The sequence below is a fragment of the Carcharhinus amblyrhynchos genome, unplaced genomic scaffold (genome assembly GCF_965287045.1).
Source record: "Carcharhinus amblyrhynchos unplaced genomic scaffold, sCarAmb.v2.hapA scaffold_76, whole genome shotgun sequence".
Classification (NCBI taxonomy): domain Eukaryota; kingdom Metazoa; phylum Chordata; class Chondrichthyes; order Carcharhiniformes; family Carcharhinidae; genus Carcharhinus; species Carcharhinus amblyrhynchos.
The window spans coordinates 553081-571916 of NW_027649816.1; the positions used below are offsets into that span (position 1 = coordinate 553081).

At 47.3% G+C, this 18836-nt stretch overlaps 1 protein-coding gene across 1 annotated transcript in view; it reads left to right on the top strand.

Annotated features, from left to right (window-relative positions):
* LOC145337798 (dynein axonemal heavy chain 6-like) overlaps positions 1-18836 on the top strand; it is a 785492-nt gene that overhangs the window by 390472 nt on the left and 376184 nt on the right. The window contains exon 37 of the mRNA XM_080182651.1: positions 7495-7747. Within this exon, the coding sequence (XP_080038777.1) occupies positions 7495-7747 (253 nt within the window). The remainder of the gene's footprint in view (positions 1-7494; positions 7748-18836) is intronic.

Genomic DNA, 18836 nt, shown 5'->3' on the forward strand with positions numbered 1-18836 from the left:
CACAGATACAGACCCACACCCCATCACAGTGAGAATCACAGATACAGACCCACACCCCATCACTGAGAGAATCACAGATACAGACCCACACCCCATCACTGTGAGAATCACAGATACAGGCCCACACTCCATCGCTGTGAGAGAATCACAGATACAGACCCACACCCCATCACTGTGAGAATCACAGATACAGACCCACACCCTATTACTGTGAGAGAGTCACAGATGGAGACCCACACCCCATCACTGTGAGAATCAGAGATACAGACCCACACCCCATCACTGTAAGAGAATCACAGATACAGACCCACACCCCATCACTGTGAGACAGTCACAGATACAGACCCACACCCCATCACAGTGAGAATCACAGACACAGACCCAAACCCCATCACTGTGAGAGAATCACAGATACAGACCCACACCCCATCACTGTGAGAATCACAGATACAGACCCACACCCCATTACTGTGAGAATCAGAGATACAGACCCACACCCCATCACTGTGAGAATCAGAGATACTGACCCACACCCCATCACTGTGAGAGAATCAGAGATACAGACCCACACCCCATCACTGTGAGAATTACAGATACAAACCCACACCCCATCTCTGAGAGAGAATCACAGATACAGACCCACATCCCATCACTGTGAGAATCACAGATACAGACCCACTCCCCATCACTGTGAGAATCACAGATACAGACCCACACCCTATTACTGTCAGAATCACAGATACAGACCCACATCCCATCACTGTGAGAATCACAGATAAAGACCCACACCCCATCACTGTGAGAGAATCACTGGTACAGGCCCACACCCCATCACTGTGAGCATCAGAGATACAGACCCACACCCCATCACTGTGAGAATCAGCGATACAGACCCACACCCCATCACTGTGAGAATCAGAGATACAGACCCACACCCCATCACTGTGAGAATCACAGATACAGACCCACACCCCATCACTGTGAGAGAATCAGAGATACAGACCCAACCCCATCACTGTGAGAGAATCAGAGATACAGACCCACACCCCATCACTGTGAGAATCAGCTATTCAGACCCACACCCCATCACTGTGAGCATCAGAGATACAGACCCACACCCCATCACAGTGAGAATCAGCGATACAGACCCACACCCCATCACGGTGAGAATCAGAGATACAGACCCACACCCCATCACTGTGAGAATCAGAGATAGAGACCCACACCCCATCACTGTGAGAATCACATATACAGACCCACTCCCCATCACTGTGAGAATCACAGATACAGACCCACACCCCATCACTGTGAGAGAATCACAGGTACAGGCCCACACCCCATCACAGTGAGAATCACAGATACGGACCCACACCCCATCACTGTGAGAGAATCACAGATACAGACCCACACCCCATCACTGTGAGAATCACAGATACAGACCCACACTCCATCACTGTGAGAAAATCAGAGATACAGACCCACACCCCATCACTGAGAGAATCAGCGATACAGACCCACACCCCATCACTGTGAGAATCAGCGATACAGACCCACACCCCATCACTGTGAGAATCACAGATACAGACCCACACCCCATCACTGTGAGAATCAGAGATACAGACCCAGACCCCATCACGGTGAGAATTACAGATACAGACCCACACCCCATCACTGTGAGAATCACAGATACAGACCCACACCCCATCACTGTGAGAGAATCACAGGTACAGGCCCACACCCCATCACAGTGAGAATCACAGATACGGACCCACACCCCATCACTGTGAGAGAATCACAGATACAGACCCACACCCCATCACTGTGAGAATCACAGATACAGACCCACACTCCATCACTGTGAGAAAATCAGAGATACAGACCCACACCCCATCACTGAGAGAATCAGCGATACAGACCCACACCCCATCACTGTGAGAATCAGCGATACAGACCCACACCCCATCACTGTGAGAATCACAGATACAGACCCACACCCCATCACTGTGAGAATCAGAGATACAGACCCAGACCCCATCACGGTGAGAATTACAGATACAGACCCACACCCCATCACTGTGAGAATCACAGATACAGACCCACACCCCATCACTGTGAGAGAATCACAGATACAGACCCACACCCCATCACTGTGAGAATCACAGATACAGACCCAAACCCCATCACTGTGAGAATCACAGATACAGACCCACACCCCATCACAGTGAGAATCACAGATACAGACCCACACCCCATCACTGAGAGAATCACAGATACAGACCCACACCCCATCACTGTGAGAATCACAGATACAGGCCCACACTCCATCGCTGTGAGAGAATCACAGATACAGACCCACACCCAATCACTGTGAGAGGGTCACAGATGGAGACCCACACCCCATCACTGTGAGAATCAGAGATACAGACCCACACCCCATCACTGTAAGAGAATCACAGATACAGACCCACACCCCATCACTGTGAGACAGTCACAGATACAGACCCACACCCCATCACAGTGAGAATCACAGACACAGACCCAAACCCCATCACTGTGAGAGAATCACAGATACAGACCCACACCCCATCACTGTGAGAATCACAGATACAGACCCACACCCCATTACTGTGAGAATCAGAGATACAGACCCACACCCCATCACTGTGAGAATCAGAGATACTGACCCACACCCCATCACTGTGAGAGAATCAGAGATACAGACCCACACCCCATCACTGTGAGAATTACAGATACAAACCCACACCCCATCTCTGAGAGAGAATCACAGATACAGACCCACATCCCATCACTGTGAGAATCACAGATACAGACCCACACCCCATCACAGTGAGAATCACAGATACAGACCCACACCCTATTACTGTCAGAATCACAGATACAGACCCACATCCCATCACTGTGAGAATCACAGATAAAGACCCACACCCCATCACTGTGAGAGAATCACTGGTACAGGCCCACACCCCATCACAGTGGGAATCAGAGATACAGACCCACACCCCATCACTGTGAGAATCAGCTATTCAGACCCACACCCCATCACTGTGAGCATCAGAGATACAGACCCACACCCCATCACTGTGAGAATCAGCGATACAGACCCACACCCCATCACTGTGAGAATCAGAGATACAGACCCACACCCCATCACTGTGAGAATCAGAGATAGAGACCCACACCCCATCACTGTGAGAATCACATATACAGACCCACTCCCCATCACTGTGAGAGAATCAGAGATACAGACCCAACCCCATCACTGTGAGAGAATCAGAGATACAGACCCACACCCCATCACTGTGAGAATCAGCTATTCAGACCCACACCCCATCACTGTGAGCATCAGAGATACAGACCCACACCCCATCACAGTGAGAATCAGCGATACAGACCCACACCCCATCACTGTGAGAGAATCACAGGTACAGGCCCACACCCCATCACAGTGAGAATCACAGATACGGACCCACACCCCATCACTGTGAGAGAATCACAGATACAGACCCACACCCCATCACTGTGAGAATCACAGATACAGACCCACACCCCATCACTGTGAGAATCACAGATACAGACCCACACCCCATCACTGTGAGAATCACAGATACTGACCCACACTCCATCACTCTGAGAATCACAGATACAGACCCACACCCCATCACTGTGAGAATCAGAGATACAGACCCACACTCCATCACTGTGAGAAAATCAGAGATACAGACCCAGACCCCATCACTGTGAGAATCACAGATACAGACCGTCAATGTTGGGTTCAGTTTGTTGATCGATGACTAGTTTTCTGATGTTAGCGTGATGGTCGGGTGTTAGCATGGATAGGGGGATAGTCTTTCAAATAGGAGGCAGAGAGTGGGTGTCAATGGGTGATATTCGGATTGGAGGTTGGTGACTAGTGGAGTGCCCCAGGGGTCGGTGCTGGGGCCTCAGCTATTTACCATTTATATAGATGATGTGGAGGAGGGAGCTGAGTGTAGTGTGTCGAAATTAGCTGATGACACAAAGATAAGTGGAACGGCAAATTTTGCGGAGGGTGTGGAAAGTCTGCAGAGAGATCTAGATAGGCTGAGCGAGTGGGCGAGGACCTGGCAGATGGAATACAATGTTGGCAAGTGTGAGGTTATCCACTTTGGTAGGAATAATGGTAGGAAGGACTACTAATTACAGGGCGAAAAGCTGCAGCAGGTGACGGTGCAGAGGGACCTGGGGGTCCTTGTGCATGAGTTGCAAAAACCCAGCCTGCAGGTGCAGCAGGTGGTCGGGAAGGGAAATGGGATGCTGGCCTACATAGCGAGGGGGATTGAATATAAAAGTAGGGAGGTCTTGCTGCAACTGTACAGGGCACTGGTGAGGCCGCAGCTGGAGTACTGTGTGCAGTTTTGGTCGCCGCACTTGCGCAAGGATATTTTGGCCTTGGAGGGAGTACAGAGGTTTACTAGGCTGATACCGGAGTTGAGGGGGTTGAGCTATGTCGAGAGGCTGAATAAACTAGGCTTGTACTCGTTAGAGTTTAGAAGAATGAGGGGAGATCTCATTGAGACGTATAAGATGATGAATGGGATGGATAGGATAGAGGTGGAGAGACTCGCTCAGAAAGGACAGTAGGACTAGGGGGCACAGCCTCAAGATAAAGTGGGGGGGCGGTTTAGAACAGAGTTGAGGAGGAACTTTTTCACTCAAAGGGTGGTGAATCTCTGGAATTCTCTACCCGTTGAAGTACTTGAGGCGTCCTCGCTAAATATATTTAAGACGTGGGTCGGTAGGTTTTTGGCAGGCAAGGGGATTTAGGATTAAGGGGATTAATGACAGCATGGTGGCACAGTAGTTAGTGTGGCTGCCTCATAGTGCAAGGGATCTGGGTTCGATTCTCGCTTTGGGTGACTCTCTGTGTGGAGTTTGCACTTTCTCCCCATGCCTGTGTGGGTTTCCTCTGGGTACTCCAACAACAACACAGGATGATTAGAATCATCATGTACACCATTCTTGCAGCTGGAGGAGGAGAAAGTGGGTTCCCGGACACGCGTCCTTTGTTTGAACAGAGGGGAGTACGGTAGGATGAGAGAAGAATTGGCGAATGTGGACTGGGGGAGCGCGTTGGAAGGTAGGTCTGCTGAGGAGCAGTGGAGGATCTTGAAGGAGATCTTTCTTGGTGCTCAGCAGAAATTTATTCCGATGGTCAAAAAGGACCGTAGGAGGAGAGGTAATAAGCCGTGGGTAACGAAGGAGGTGAAGGAAAGTGTTAAATTAAAAGCGGAGGCGTTTAGAGTAGCTAAGAGTAGTGGGCGAGAAGAGGATTGGGAGAGGTTTAAATGTCAACAAAGATTGACAAAGAAGTTGATAAAGAAGGGTAGGAGAAACTATGAAGCTGGGCTAGCGCTTAATATAAAAAAGGATAGCAAGAGTTTTTATAAATATATAAAAAGGAAGAGGCTGGCTAGGGTGAACGTTGGTCCCTTAGAGGATGAGAGGGTGCACTTAGTGGTAGGGGATGGGGATATGGCTGAGGTCTTGAATAACTTTTTTGTTTCGGTCTTCACGGAGGAGGACGTGAATAATTTGCCGGGTGTTAGCGATGAAAAGGTGGTAGACTGGAGGGTCTTAATGACATTACTGTTACTAGAGAGGCGGTGCTCGACAGACTGGAGGGGCTGATTGTGGACAAGTCCCCAGGACCGGATGGAATGCATCCAAGGGTTCTGAAAGAAATGGCGGAGGTGATAGTGGATGCCTTGGTGGTTATTTTCCAGATGTCGCTGGATTCCGGGCAAGTGCCGGATGATTGGAAAACGGCTAATGTTACGCCGTTGTTTAAGAAGGGTGGCAGGCAAAAGGTGGGGAATTATAGGCCGGTTAGTTTAACGTCTGTTGTAGGTAAAATGTTAGAATCCGTCATCAAGGAGGAAATAGCAAGGCATCTTGAGGGGAATTGCTTGATAGAGCAGACTCAGCACGGTTTCGTTAAAGGGAAGTCGTGTCTGACAAATTTACTGGAGTTCTATGAGGATGTGTCTAGGGCGGTGGATAGAGGAGAGCCGGTGGATGTGGTCTTTCTGGATTTTCAGAAGGCGTTTGACAAGGTACCTCACAAGAGGTTATTGCAGAAGGTCAGGGGACATGGAGTTGGGGGTAGGGTGTTAGCGTGGATAGAGGATTGGTTGTCAAATAGGAGGCAGAGAGTGGGGGTCAGTGGGTGCTATTCGGATTGGCGGTTGGTGACTAGTGGAGTGCCCCAGGGGTCGGTGCTGGGGCCTCAGCTATTTACCATTTATATAGATGATCTGGAGGAGGGAACCGAGTGTATGGTGTCGAAATTTGCTGATGACACCAAGATTGGGGGAACGGCAAATTGTGTGGAGGGTGTGGAGAGTCTGCAGAAGGATCTAGATAGGCAGGGCGAATGGGCCAGGAACTGGCAAATGGAATTTAATGTTGGCAAGTGCGAGGTGGTCCACTTTGGTAGGAATAATGGTAGGAAGGATGATTACTTACGTGGCGAAAAACTGCAGCAGGCGATGGTGCAGAGGGACCTTGGGGTCCTTGTGCATGAGTCGCAAAAACTCCGCTTGCAGGTTCAGCAGGTGGTCAGGAAGGCGAATGGGATGCTGGCCTTCATAGCGAGGGGGATTGAATATAAAAGTAGGGAGGTCTTGCTGCGGCTGTATAGGGCATTGGTGAGGCCGCAGCTGGATTACTGTGTGCAGTTTTGGGTGCCGTACTTACGCAAGGATATTTTGGCCTTGGAGGGAGTGCAGAGGAGGTTTACTAGGCTGATGCCGGAGTTGAGGGGGTTGAGCTATGAGGAGAGGCTGAATAAACTAGGCTTGTACTCGTTAGAGTTTAGAAGAATGAGGGGAGATCTCATTGAGACGTATAAGATGATGAATGGGATGGATAGGATAGAGGTGGAGAGACTCTTCCCGCTCAGAAAGGACAGTAGGACTAGGGGGCACAGCCTCAAGATAAAGTGGGGGCGGTTTAGAACGGAGTTGAGGAAGAGGTTCTTCACTCGAAGGGTGGTAAATCTCTGGAATTCTCTGCCCGTTGAAGTGGTGGAGGCTACCTCGCTAAATATTTTTAAGATGCGGGTTGATGGGTTTTTGATAAGAGAGGGGATTAAGGGTTATGGGGAGAGGGCGGGAATGTGGAACTGAGCCACGACAGATCAGCCATGATCTTATTGAATGGCGGGGCAGGCTCGAAGGGCTGGATGGCCTACTCCTGCTCCTATTTCTTATGTCCTTATGCGGATAAAGCGGGATAGTGGAACTGATCCACTTCAGATCAGCCATGATCTTATTGAATCGGGGGGCAGGCTGAAAGGGCTAGATGGCCTACTCCTGCTGCTATTTCTTATGTTCTTATGTTGATGAAGCTGCTGATGTATTTTTATGATGTTTGTTGTTTGGTTGAGATGAAATGATGTGTTTGTTAATATTTGCTCTTTTACTCTGATGACAGGACCCTGTTGATCTTGGTTGGAGGCCTTATGTTAATAAGTGGTTAGGAATGCTTCCAGAGGAGCTGTCTGTCAATGCACGGGGATCCCTCCAAACACTGTTTGACATAAGCATTTCAGCAGGCTTGAAGTTTGTGGCAAATCACCGCACGTTGCAGCAGTTTGCAGTCACCGATTTGGGCATTGTGACGACTCTTTGTCACCTGTTACAAGCTTTTCTGGTTTTCATGAGCAGGAATGGTGGTTTTGGAGCCGGTAAGTTGTTCAGCAATCATACTCATCGCTGTGAGTTTTCAAACTCAGACAGGTAGGTGTGTTTGCACGCATGTTCAAAAGTAAATGGATAGAAACAATGAAGTGCGTGACTGAACAGTGGATGGGGTATTATTCTGCATCTAACCCTGTGCTTTACCTGTCCTGAGAGTGTTTGACTGGGACATTCCCAGAATTGATAGAGCAGTGTTGGATACAGAGTAAAGCTCCCTCTACACTGTCCCCATCAAACACAGCAAGAAGTCTCACAGCACCAGGTTAAAGTCCAACAGATTTATTTGGCAGCACAAGCTTTTCAGTCTCAGGTTCCTTCGTCAGGTGAGTGAGGAGTTGTGTTCACAAACAGGGCATTTACAGACACAAGCTCAACTTTCAAGATAATGGTTGGAATGTCAGTCTTTTCAGGTAATCAAGTCTTAAAGGTACAGACAATGTGAGTGGAGAGAGGGTGAAGTACAGGTTAAAGAGATGTGTATTGTCTCCAGCCACAACAGTTTGTGTGATTTTGCAAACCCAGGCAAGTTGTGGGGGTTACAGATAGTGTGACATAAACCCAAGTTCCCGATTGAGGCCGTCCTCATGTTTGCGGAACTTGGCTGTCAGTTTCTGCTCTGCGATGGGTATTGTGAAGACTGGAGAACACTTACCTGAAGGCCAGAGGTTGAATGCCCATGACTGTTGAAGTATTTCCCGACAGGAAGGGAATACTCCTGCCTGGTGATTGTCGAGCGGTGTTCATTCATCCGTTGTCAAAACGTCTACATGGTCAGGCACAGCAGGACAGGTACAAAACGGGGCTAGATACAGATTAAAGCTCCCTTTGATGGGGACAATGTGTTGGGAGCTTTACTCTGTATCTAACCCCATGCCGTACCTGTCCTGGGAGTGTTTGATGGGGGACAGTGTAGAGGGAGCTTTACTCTGTATCTAACCCCATGCCGTACCTGTCCTGGGAGTGTTTGATGGGGGACAGTGTAGAGGGAGCTTTATTCTGTATCTAACCCCGTGCTGTACCTGTCCTGGGAGTGTTTGATGGGGACAGTGTAGAGGGAGCTTTAGTCTGTATCTAACCCCGTGCTGTACCTATCCTGGGAGTGTTTGATGGGGGACAGTGTAGCAGGAGCTTTCCTCTGTATCTAACCCCGTGCCGTACCTGTCTTGGGAGTGTTTGATGTTCACCGTGAAAAGCTTTCCATTTCTCAGCATCTTTGCCAAATGAGGATTACTTTCTGCTCTATGAATCTCCTTTCTCTTCAGTGAGTGGTGTTTCTTCAGATGACAGTCAATAGTCAATGGGAATGGTGAGGACATCATGTTCTGCATCAGTACAAGTGTAACAGCAGAAACAGAGACAGCTTAATTGCTAGTGTCGTGACTATTGTGTGAAGAAATTGCTGATTAACTTTCTCTCACAGATCATTCTGTGAAAAACCTTCATCCTCAGATCCCCGTGAGCTTCTGTATTTGCTCTTCAACAACAGCGGAATAATTTCAGTATTATATGTATTATCTTTGCATGTTGTAAATATTTGATTTGCGGACTTCAAAATACATTATACCGCATTCACTCAGTTTCTGTTGTATAAAAGATCAAACACAGGGAACTCAAAAAGAGCAGATATTTCTGGAAAATCACCCCAGGGTATCTCATCATGGAGGAAAGATGCAGAAACCTTGATTCAAAGTTCGGTGGGAGGGTGAGCTCTGAGGAAGATACAGAGAGTTTTTATTGCGATTTGGACAAGTTGGTAGGAGAAGTTGGTAGGACAAGTTGGTAGGACAAGTTGGTTCACTTTGGTAGGAGCAACAGATGTGTCGAGTATAGGGCTAACGGGAGGACTTTGAATAGTGTGGATGAACAGAGGGATCTAGGTGTGTGTGTACATAGATCCCTGAAAGTTGGGAATCAAGTAGATAAGGTTGTTAAGAAGGCGTACGGTGTCTTGGCGTTTATTGGTAGGGGGATTGAATTTAGGAGTCGCAGTGTAATGTTGCAACTGTACACTACTCTAGTGCGGCCGCACTTGGAGTACTGTGTGCAGTTCTGGTCCCCGCATTACAAGAAGGATGTGGAGGCGTTGGAGAGGGTGCAGAGGAGGTTTACTAGGATGGTGCCTGGTATGGTGGGGAGGTCCTATGAGGAGAGACTGAGGGATTTAGGGTTGTTTTCGTTGGAAAGAAGGCGGCTAAGAGGGGATCTTATTGAAACATACAAGATGATTAGAGGTTTAGATAGGGTGGATAGTGATGGCCTTTTTCCTCGGATGGAGAAAGCTAGCACGAGGGGGCATGGCTTTAAATTAAGGGGGGGTAGCTACAGGACGGATGTCAGGGGTAGGTTCTTTACCCAGCGGGTGGTGAGGGATTGGAATGCCCTGCCTGCTGCAGTTGTAAATGCGTCTAGTTTGGGGGCGTTTAAGAGATCTCTGGATAGGTTTATGGACGAAAAGGGATTGGTATAGGCTAGTGGGTCATTGTTTTTGTAACTGGTCGGCGCAACATCGTGGGCCGAAGGGCCTGTTCTGCGCTGTAATGTTCTGTGTTCTATGTTCTATGGTTGAGTGGGCATATGCATGGCAGATGCAGTATAATGTGGATAAATGTGAGATTATCCACTTCAGTAGCAAAAACAGGAAGACAGATTCTTTTCTGATTGGCCATAAATTAAGCAAAGGAAATGTGCTGGGTGTCCTTGGAATTGTAAGCATGCGTTACTCAAATCAAGTTTCAAAAACAAGAGTCCTCCTGTCAACTCTGCAAACAAGCCCTTGCTCCGAGGGATCGAATATTGATCTAGCTGCTAGAAAGGAGTGACCATTTCCCAGCAAAGGTAGACTGATCCTGGGAGTCAGCTTCAAAACTGATGTAACCGTGCTGCCCATAACGCAGTTGGACTGGTTTGATGATCCCTTCATGTTCCAGCCACCAGATTTCAGTCTTAACTTTTTCCCATAAGGCAAATAGTACTTGGCAGGCTTTGCAAAATTGCAGAATTGTTGCCTGGTCAACATGTAAGGTCACCCTGGCTCCTTTGATAGTCCCTCAGCCTTCCTGGAAAATTTCATGATATTAAGCCGGGCTTCACTAAGGCAGTTACTCTCTAGCTGAAAAATCATGACCCACTCAGGTGGATCCCTCGCACTCAATTTCATCCCATTCAGCTTGGGCCTGAGCCCTCCACAGCAATCATTGGTAACCAATCCAGTTACCTTTCATAGGAGACAGGTTCAGAGATTATACCCATAACCTCTACTCCCCTGTATATGTTCTCAGCCTTGTTGAAGTCTTGGTTAAAGCTAAGGGGTGGAGTCTAGAGTGAATTTTCTGGATCACTGATTCTCTGACTAACAATAAGTATTGACTTCCAATAGTACCCAATGTCCATATAACCATATGTTTATCTTGATCGGGTCTGATTTGGATATCGGTATGCAGCTCAATTGTTCTAAATCAAGGTGGCATGGTGGCGTGGCAGTTAGCACTGCTGCCTCACAGCGCCAGGGACATGGGTTTGAATCTGCACATTCTTCCTATGTCTGCATGGGTTTCGTCTGTGTGCTCTGATTTCTCCCTACACTCCAAAAGAGTGATGGTTAGGTGCATTGGCCATGCTAAGTTCTCCCTCAGTGCACCCGAACAGGCACTGGAGTATGGTGACTTGAGATTTTCACAGTGACTTCATTGCAGTGTTAAGCCTACCTGTGACTAATAAATAAACTTTAAATCAGGTGGATGCTCCAAGGTATGATCTGTCCTGGGTACTGGTCTACGTGTTCTTTTTCTAAATCTAGGACTCCTTTGCTGTCTAAACTCCACATCCTGGCAACAATTACAATGCACAACTGAACACGATTCTGAAGGAAGTTTTTTTTATTCATTCACGGGACTTGGGCATCGCTATCTCGCCAGCACTAATTGCCCATCCCAAAATGCCCTTGAGAAGGTGGTGGTGAGCTGCCTTCTTGAATCGCTGCAGTCCACGTACACAATGTTGTTAGGAGGAAATTCCAGGATTTTGACCCAGCGACTGTGAAGGAACGGCGATATATTTCCAAGTCAGGGTGGTGACTGGTATCTGAGATGCTGGGAGCCACTGGAGGAGGCCAAGATGGATCATCCACTTAGCACTTCTGGCTGAAGATTGCTGCGAATGCTTCAGCTTATCTTTTGTACTGATGTGCTGGGCTTCTTCATCAATGAGGATGGGGATATTTGTGGAGCTTCCTCTTCCAGTGAGTTGTTTAATTGTCCACCAAGATTCTCTACTGGATATGGAATGACTACAGAACTTGGATCTGATCCATTGGTTGTGGAATCGCTTAGTTCTCTATCACTTGCTGTTTTTGCTGTTTGGCACACGTGTTGTCCTGTGTTGTAGCTTTACCAGATTGACACTTTATTTTTAGGTATGCCCGGTGCTGCTCCTGGTGTGCCCTCCTGCACCCTCCATTGAACCAGGGTTGATCCCCTGGCTTGATGGTAATGGTTGAGTGGGGTTATGCTAGGCCATGAGGTCGTAGATTGTTCTGGAGTACAGTTCTGCTGCTATTGATGGCCCACAGCATCTCATGGTTGCCCAGTCTTGGGTTGTTAGATCTGTTTGAAGTCTGCCCCATTTAGTACGGTGATAGTGCCACACAACATGATGGAGGGTATTCTCAGTGTGAAAGTGGGACTTTGTCTCCATAAGGACTGTGCGGTGGTCATTCTTATCGATACTGTTATGGACAGATGTATCTGTGGCTGGCAGATTGGTAAGGATGAGGTTAAGTATGTTATAGAACATAGAACATTACAGCGCAGAACAGGCCCTTCGGCCCACAATGTTGCGCCGACCAGTTAAAAAAAACAATGACCCACTAATCTAAACCAACCCCTTTTCGTCCATAAACCTATTTATTTCCTCTTATTGATTCCCAGTCTAGCAGTTATATCCTTTAGACCTGACCAGCTCGATCAGTAGTGCTGCTGCCCAGCCAGTCTTAGTGGTGGACATTGAAATCCCCTATCCAGAGTACAGTTTGCGTCCTTGCCACCCTCAGTACTTCCTCTAAGTGTTGTTCAACATAGAGGAATACTGATTCATCAGCGAAGGAGGACGGTACGTGGTAACCAGTAGGAGGTTTCCTTACCCTTGTTTACCCTGAAGCTTTGAGACTTCGTAGGGCCCGGAGTCGATGTTAAGGACTCCCAGGAGAGCTTCCTCCTGACTATAAACCACTGTGCTGCCTCCCCTGCTGGATCTGTCCTGCTGGTGAGACAGGATATATCCAGGGATGGTAATGGTGGTGTCTGGGGTGTTACCTATAAGGTATGATTCCATGAGGATGACTGCCAGGCTGTTGCCTGATTAGTCTCCCACTTTTGGCATAAAGCCCCCAGATGTTAGCAAGGAAGACTTTGCAGGGTCAACAGGGCTGTTTGTTTTGCCGTTACCTTTTCCAGTGCCTAGTTCAATGCCAGGTGGTCTGTCTGGTTTCATTTCTTTGTTGAGTCTTTACAGCAATTATTACAACTGAGTGGCTTGTGAAGTGAATTTCGGGGGCAATTGAGACCCAACCACATTGCCGTGGCTCTGGGGTCACATGTAGGCCAGAGCAGGTAAGGATGGCAGATTTTCTTCCCTAAAGAACATTAGTGAACCAGATGGGTTTTTTTGACAATGGTTTCATGGTCATCATTAGACTCTTAATTCCAGATATTTTATATTGAATTTCCACCACCTGCCATGGCGGGATTTGAACCCAGGTGCCCAGAACATAATCTGGGTTTCTGTACTAATATTTGAGTGATATTACCGCTAGGTCATCACCTTCCCTTGTAACTGGTTGAAGTTTGGCTTTGCTTTGAGGTTGTGCTGTGGCCACCTGGAATTGTGCTTGTCTGGATACTTCCTGAGTGAGACTATGTGTTCACCTGCACCCAAGTGGTGGGTCCCGTACTCAGTGATAGCTTCAAGTTTGAATCATGAGCTTTTGGAGCACTGCTTCTTCCTCTGGTGAGAGTGCTTCATGTTTCCCGATAAACCTGTTGCACTTTAACCTGGTGTTGTGAGACTTCTTACTGTGCCCACCTAGACCAATGCCGGCATCTCCACATCATGGTTTAGAAACCAGTCACAGATTCCCCTGGTTCTTGGATTGCCAAGTAAACACAACAACCTCTTAGAATCAGAAGTGCCTCGGGGTCGTTGTATTCTAACTACAGTCACAGCGAGGGTGTAGAGAAAGATCAACTTAATGCAAGGTAAGTCTATTCAGAAGTCTGACAGCAGCAGGGAAGAAGCTGTTCTTGAGTTGGTCGGTACGTGACCTCAGACTTTTGTATCTTTTTCCCAAAGGAAGAAGGTGGAAGAGAGAATGTCTGGGGTGTGTGGGGTCCTTAATTATACTGGCTGCTTTTTTTCTCGATGGTAGTCATGATGTTGGACTTTAACCTCGTGTTGTGAGACTTCTTACTGATCAAATGGAGAGCCAGAACAGGCTCGAGAGGCTGAATGACCTCCTCCAGATTCCTGATTTTCACCTTGGGCTTGCTATGTTTTCCGAACATTTTCTACTTCTGTTTTAGTTTTCCACTGTTAGTAGTTATTTTCTTTCAGTCAGAAGGCAGCTTATTCTGGAAATCTGTTTTAAGAGTAATCACAAAGAGGAATGTGAAACATTTGAGGAGGCCAGAAATCATATTCTGGACTTTAGGTCACAAAGGTCCTCAGAAAGTCATTTTTCATTTTGAATCCATCGTAATTGGATAGAAGCATAATTGATGTTTAAGGACACATAACATAAGAACATAAGAACATAAGAAATAGGAGCAGGAGTAGGCCAACTAGCCCTTCGAGCCTGCCCCGCCATTCAATAAGATCATGGCTGATCTGTCGTGTCTCAGTTCCACATTCCCGCCCTCTCCCCATAACCCTTAATCCCCTCTCTTATCAAAAACCCATCAACCCGCGTCTTAAATATATTTAGCGAGGCAGCCTCCACCACTTCAACGGGCAGAGAATTCCAGAGATTCACCACCCTTTGAGTGAAGAAGTTCCTCCTCAACTCCGTTCTAAACCACCCCCCTTTTATCTTGAGGCTGTGCCCCCTAGTCCTACTGTCTTTTTTGAGCGGGAAGAGTCTCTCCACCTCTATCCTATCCATCCCATTCAACATCTTATACGTCTCAATGAGATCTCCCCTCATTCTTCTAAACTCTAACGAGTACAAGCCCAGTTTATTCAGCTTCTCCTCATAGCTCAACCCCCTCAACTCCGGTATCAGCCTAGTAAACCTCCTCTGCAGTCCCTCCAAGGCCAAAATATCCTTGCGTAAGTGTGGCGCCCAAAACTGCACACAGTACTCCAGCTGCGGCCTCACCAATGCCCTATACAGCCGCAGCAAGACCTCCCTACTTTTATGTTCAATCCCCCTCGCGATGAAGGCCAGCATCCCATTCGCCTTCCTGACCACCTGCTGTACCTGCAGGCTGGGTTTTTGCGACTCATGCACAAGGACCCCGAGGTCCCTCTGCACCGTCGCCTGCTGCAGTTTTTCTCCACGTAAGTAATAATCCTTCCTACCATTATTCCTACCAAAGTGGACCACCTCGCACTTGCCAACATTAAATTCCATTTGCCATTTCCTGGCCCATTCGCCCAGCCTATCTAGATCCTTCTGTAGACTCTCACCACCCTCTGCACAATTTGCCTTTCCACCAATTTTGGTGTCATCAGCAAATTTCGACACCCTACACTCAGTTCCCTCCTCCAGATCATCTATATAAATGGTAAATAGCTGAGGCCCCAGCACCGACCCCTGGGGCACTCCATTAGTCACCAACCGCCAATCCGAATAGCACCCATTGACCCCCACTCTCTGCCTCCTATTTGACAACCAGTCTATCCACGCTAACACCCTACCCCCAACTCCATGCCCCCTGACCTTCTGCAATAACCTCTTGTGAGGTACCTTGTCAAACGCCTTCTGAAAATCAAGAAAGACCACATCCACCGGCTCTCCTCTATCCACCGCCCTAGACACATCCTCATAGAACTCCAGTAAATTTGTCAGACACGACTTCCCTTTAACGAAACCGTGCTGCATCTGCTCTATCAAGCAATTCCCCTCAAGATGCCTCGCTATTTCCTCCTTGATGACGGATTCTAACATTTTACCTACAACAGACGTTAAACTAACAGGCCTATAATTCCCCACCTTTTGCCTGCCACCCTTCTTAAACAACGGCGTAACATTAGCCGTTTTCCAATCTTCCGGCACTTCCCCGGAATCCAGCGACGTCTGGAATGTAACCACCAAGGCATCCACTATCACCTCCGCCATTTCTTTCAGGACCCTCGGATGCATTCCATCCGGTCCTGGGGACTTGTCCACAATCAGCCCCTCCAGTCTGTCGAGCACCACCTCTCTAGTAACAGTAATGTCATCGAGACCCTCCAGTCCTACCACCTTTCCATCTCTAACATCCGGCAAATTATTCACGTCCTCCTCCGTGAAGACCAGAACAAAAAAGTTATTCAAGACCTCAGCCATTTCCCCATCCCCTACCACTAAGTCCCCCTTCTCATCCTCTAAAGGACCAACATTCACCCTAGCCAGCCTTTTCCTTTTTATATATTTATAAAAACTCTTACTATCCTTTTTTATATTAAGTGCTAGCCCAGCTTCATTGTTTCTCCTACCCTTCTTTATCAACTTCTTTGTCAATGTTTGTTGACATTTAAACCTCTCCCATTTGCTGATGACACTAAGATGGTTGGATTGGCGGGTACTGAGGAGCAGTGCCTGGCAATGCAACAGGACATAGACAGGCTGGTAGATTGGGCAGATAGATGGCAAATGGAATTTAATCCGGAGAAATGCGAGGTGATGCACTTTGGCCGGAATAATGTGGAGGGGAGTTATACGATAAAAGGTAGAACTATCCGGAGTATAGATACGCAGAGAGACCTGGGGGTGCAAGTGCACAAGTCCCTGAAGGTGTCGGTGCAGGTGCAGAATGTGATGAGGAAAGCGTATGGTATGTTAGCCTTCATAGGAAGAGGTATAGAATGTAAGAGTAGGAGTCTGATGTTGCAGTTGTATAGAACGTTGGTTAGGCCTCACTTGGAGTACTGCGTCCAGTTCTGGTCGCCGTACTACCGGAAGGATGTAGAGATCCTGGAGAGAGTGCAGAGGAGATTTACCAGGATGCTGCCTGGTATGGAAGGGCTGTCTTACGAGGAAAGATTGAACGAACTTGGGCTGTTTTCCCTTGAGAGACGTCGGCTGAGGGGGGATCTAATAGAGGTTTATAAGATTATGAAGGGGATAGATAGAGTAAATGGTGGTAAGCTTTTTCCGCTATTAGAAATGGATAGAACGAGGGGTCACGGGCTTAGGGTGAGGGGGGCTAGGTATAAGACAAATATTAGAGGGCAGTTTTTCACGCAAAGGGTAGTGGGGGTGTGGAATGCACTACCGAGTAAGGTGGTGGAAGCAGGCACGCTAGGGTTGTTTAAGAGTCACTTAGACAGCCACATGAGCGGGCTACATATAGGGGGATATAGTAGGCCTTACTAAACATTGTAGGCTTGGGATTACGTTTTTGCCTCAGGGATGTTACAGTCTTTGCCTGTTTAATAATGAATTTTTTTGTCTCCACAGGCATTTAAGTCCAGCAAGGGGCATGCATGCGGCAGGTTGTAGTGGGCTGCTCTTGGACGTTGCTTCGGGAGTTGCCTATTGCTTCATGTCGTTAGTGTGCTTAAACTGGACCATCTCGAGGGCAACATGACAGCTCAGAGACTATCTCTGTTGCTGTGCGGACACATGGATTTGGGCCTGTGTCTGTGGGAGTTTGCACGTTCTCCCCGTGGTTGCGTGGGTTTCCTCCGGGTACTCCGGTTTCCTCCCACATCCCAAAGATGCGCTTTTAGGCTGATTGATTGGGTACTAAATTGTCCCTAAATTGGACCTCCCTGATTCTCGCACATTAGGCGTAGACTAAAATCATGAATAGGTCACTGAGACAGTGGGACGGCGGCGCGGGCTCGTTGGGCCGAAGGGCCTGTTTCCCGTGCTGTGTTGTTCTTTGTTCTTTGTTCTTTGTTCCCAATCCTCTTCTCGCCCACTACTCTTAGCTACTCTAAACGCCTCCGCTTTTAATTTAACACTTTCCTTCACCTCCTTCGTTATCCACAGCTTATTACCTCTCCTCCTACGGTCCTTTTTGACCATCGGAATAAATTTCTGCTGAGCACCAAGAAATAATGTATCTGCAATCTAATATTCCAGTAAAAAATATATATTCACTGAAATAAGTGAATAATCGGGAAATTAAGGCTGGATAAAGAAACTTGGGATGGGTTAAGTACCTCTGTATAAAAACAGGATTCGATCAAAGCAAATAATCATTGTAGGAATTGCAAACAATTGTTTAAAATGTAATAAAGCATCTACAAATGCATCAGTCATGGCAGGAGAGTGAAGAACTAGATAAAAAGATTGGTGAAAATGGATGACACACGTTTAGCTATGGACCTAAGTAACTAGCTGCTCTGAAATGACACACTCTCATCATCATCCTTTAATGGTTCAGTGATAAAAATTAGATTCTGTTTGAGAGTCACAGCAATGAAATAGCGCATCGCTCACTCATCTTACAGTGTGATATATTAGTTGGATAAAGCAAGGGGAAAAAACAAGGCACCTAAGTTTCTTCTGAAAGGAGACAAGATAAACGTTTTGGGTCTGCACCTTCATGAATTGCGGCCAGAACTTTTTAGATGCTGATTGATGTGTTGACTAAATTTGTTGACCAGTCAAAGAAATAAATGTTCCTTCCTCTGAATCAGCAATGTTTTATATTCGATGAGTCAGAAGAATTCATTGGTCAGAACATTGAATACAGGAGTTGGGACGTCTTGTTGAAGTTGTACAAGACTTTGGTAAGGCCACACTTGGAATACTGTGTGCAATTCTGGTCACTCTATAAGAAAGGATATTATTAAACTAGAAAGAGTGCAGAAAAGATTTACTAGGATGCTACAGGGACTTGATGGATTGAGTTATAAGGAGAGGCTGGA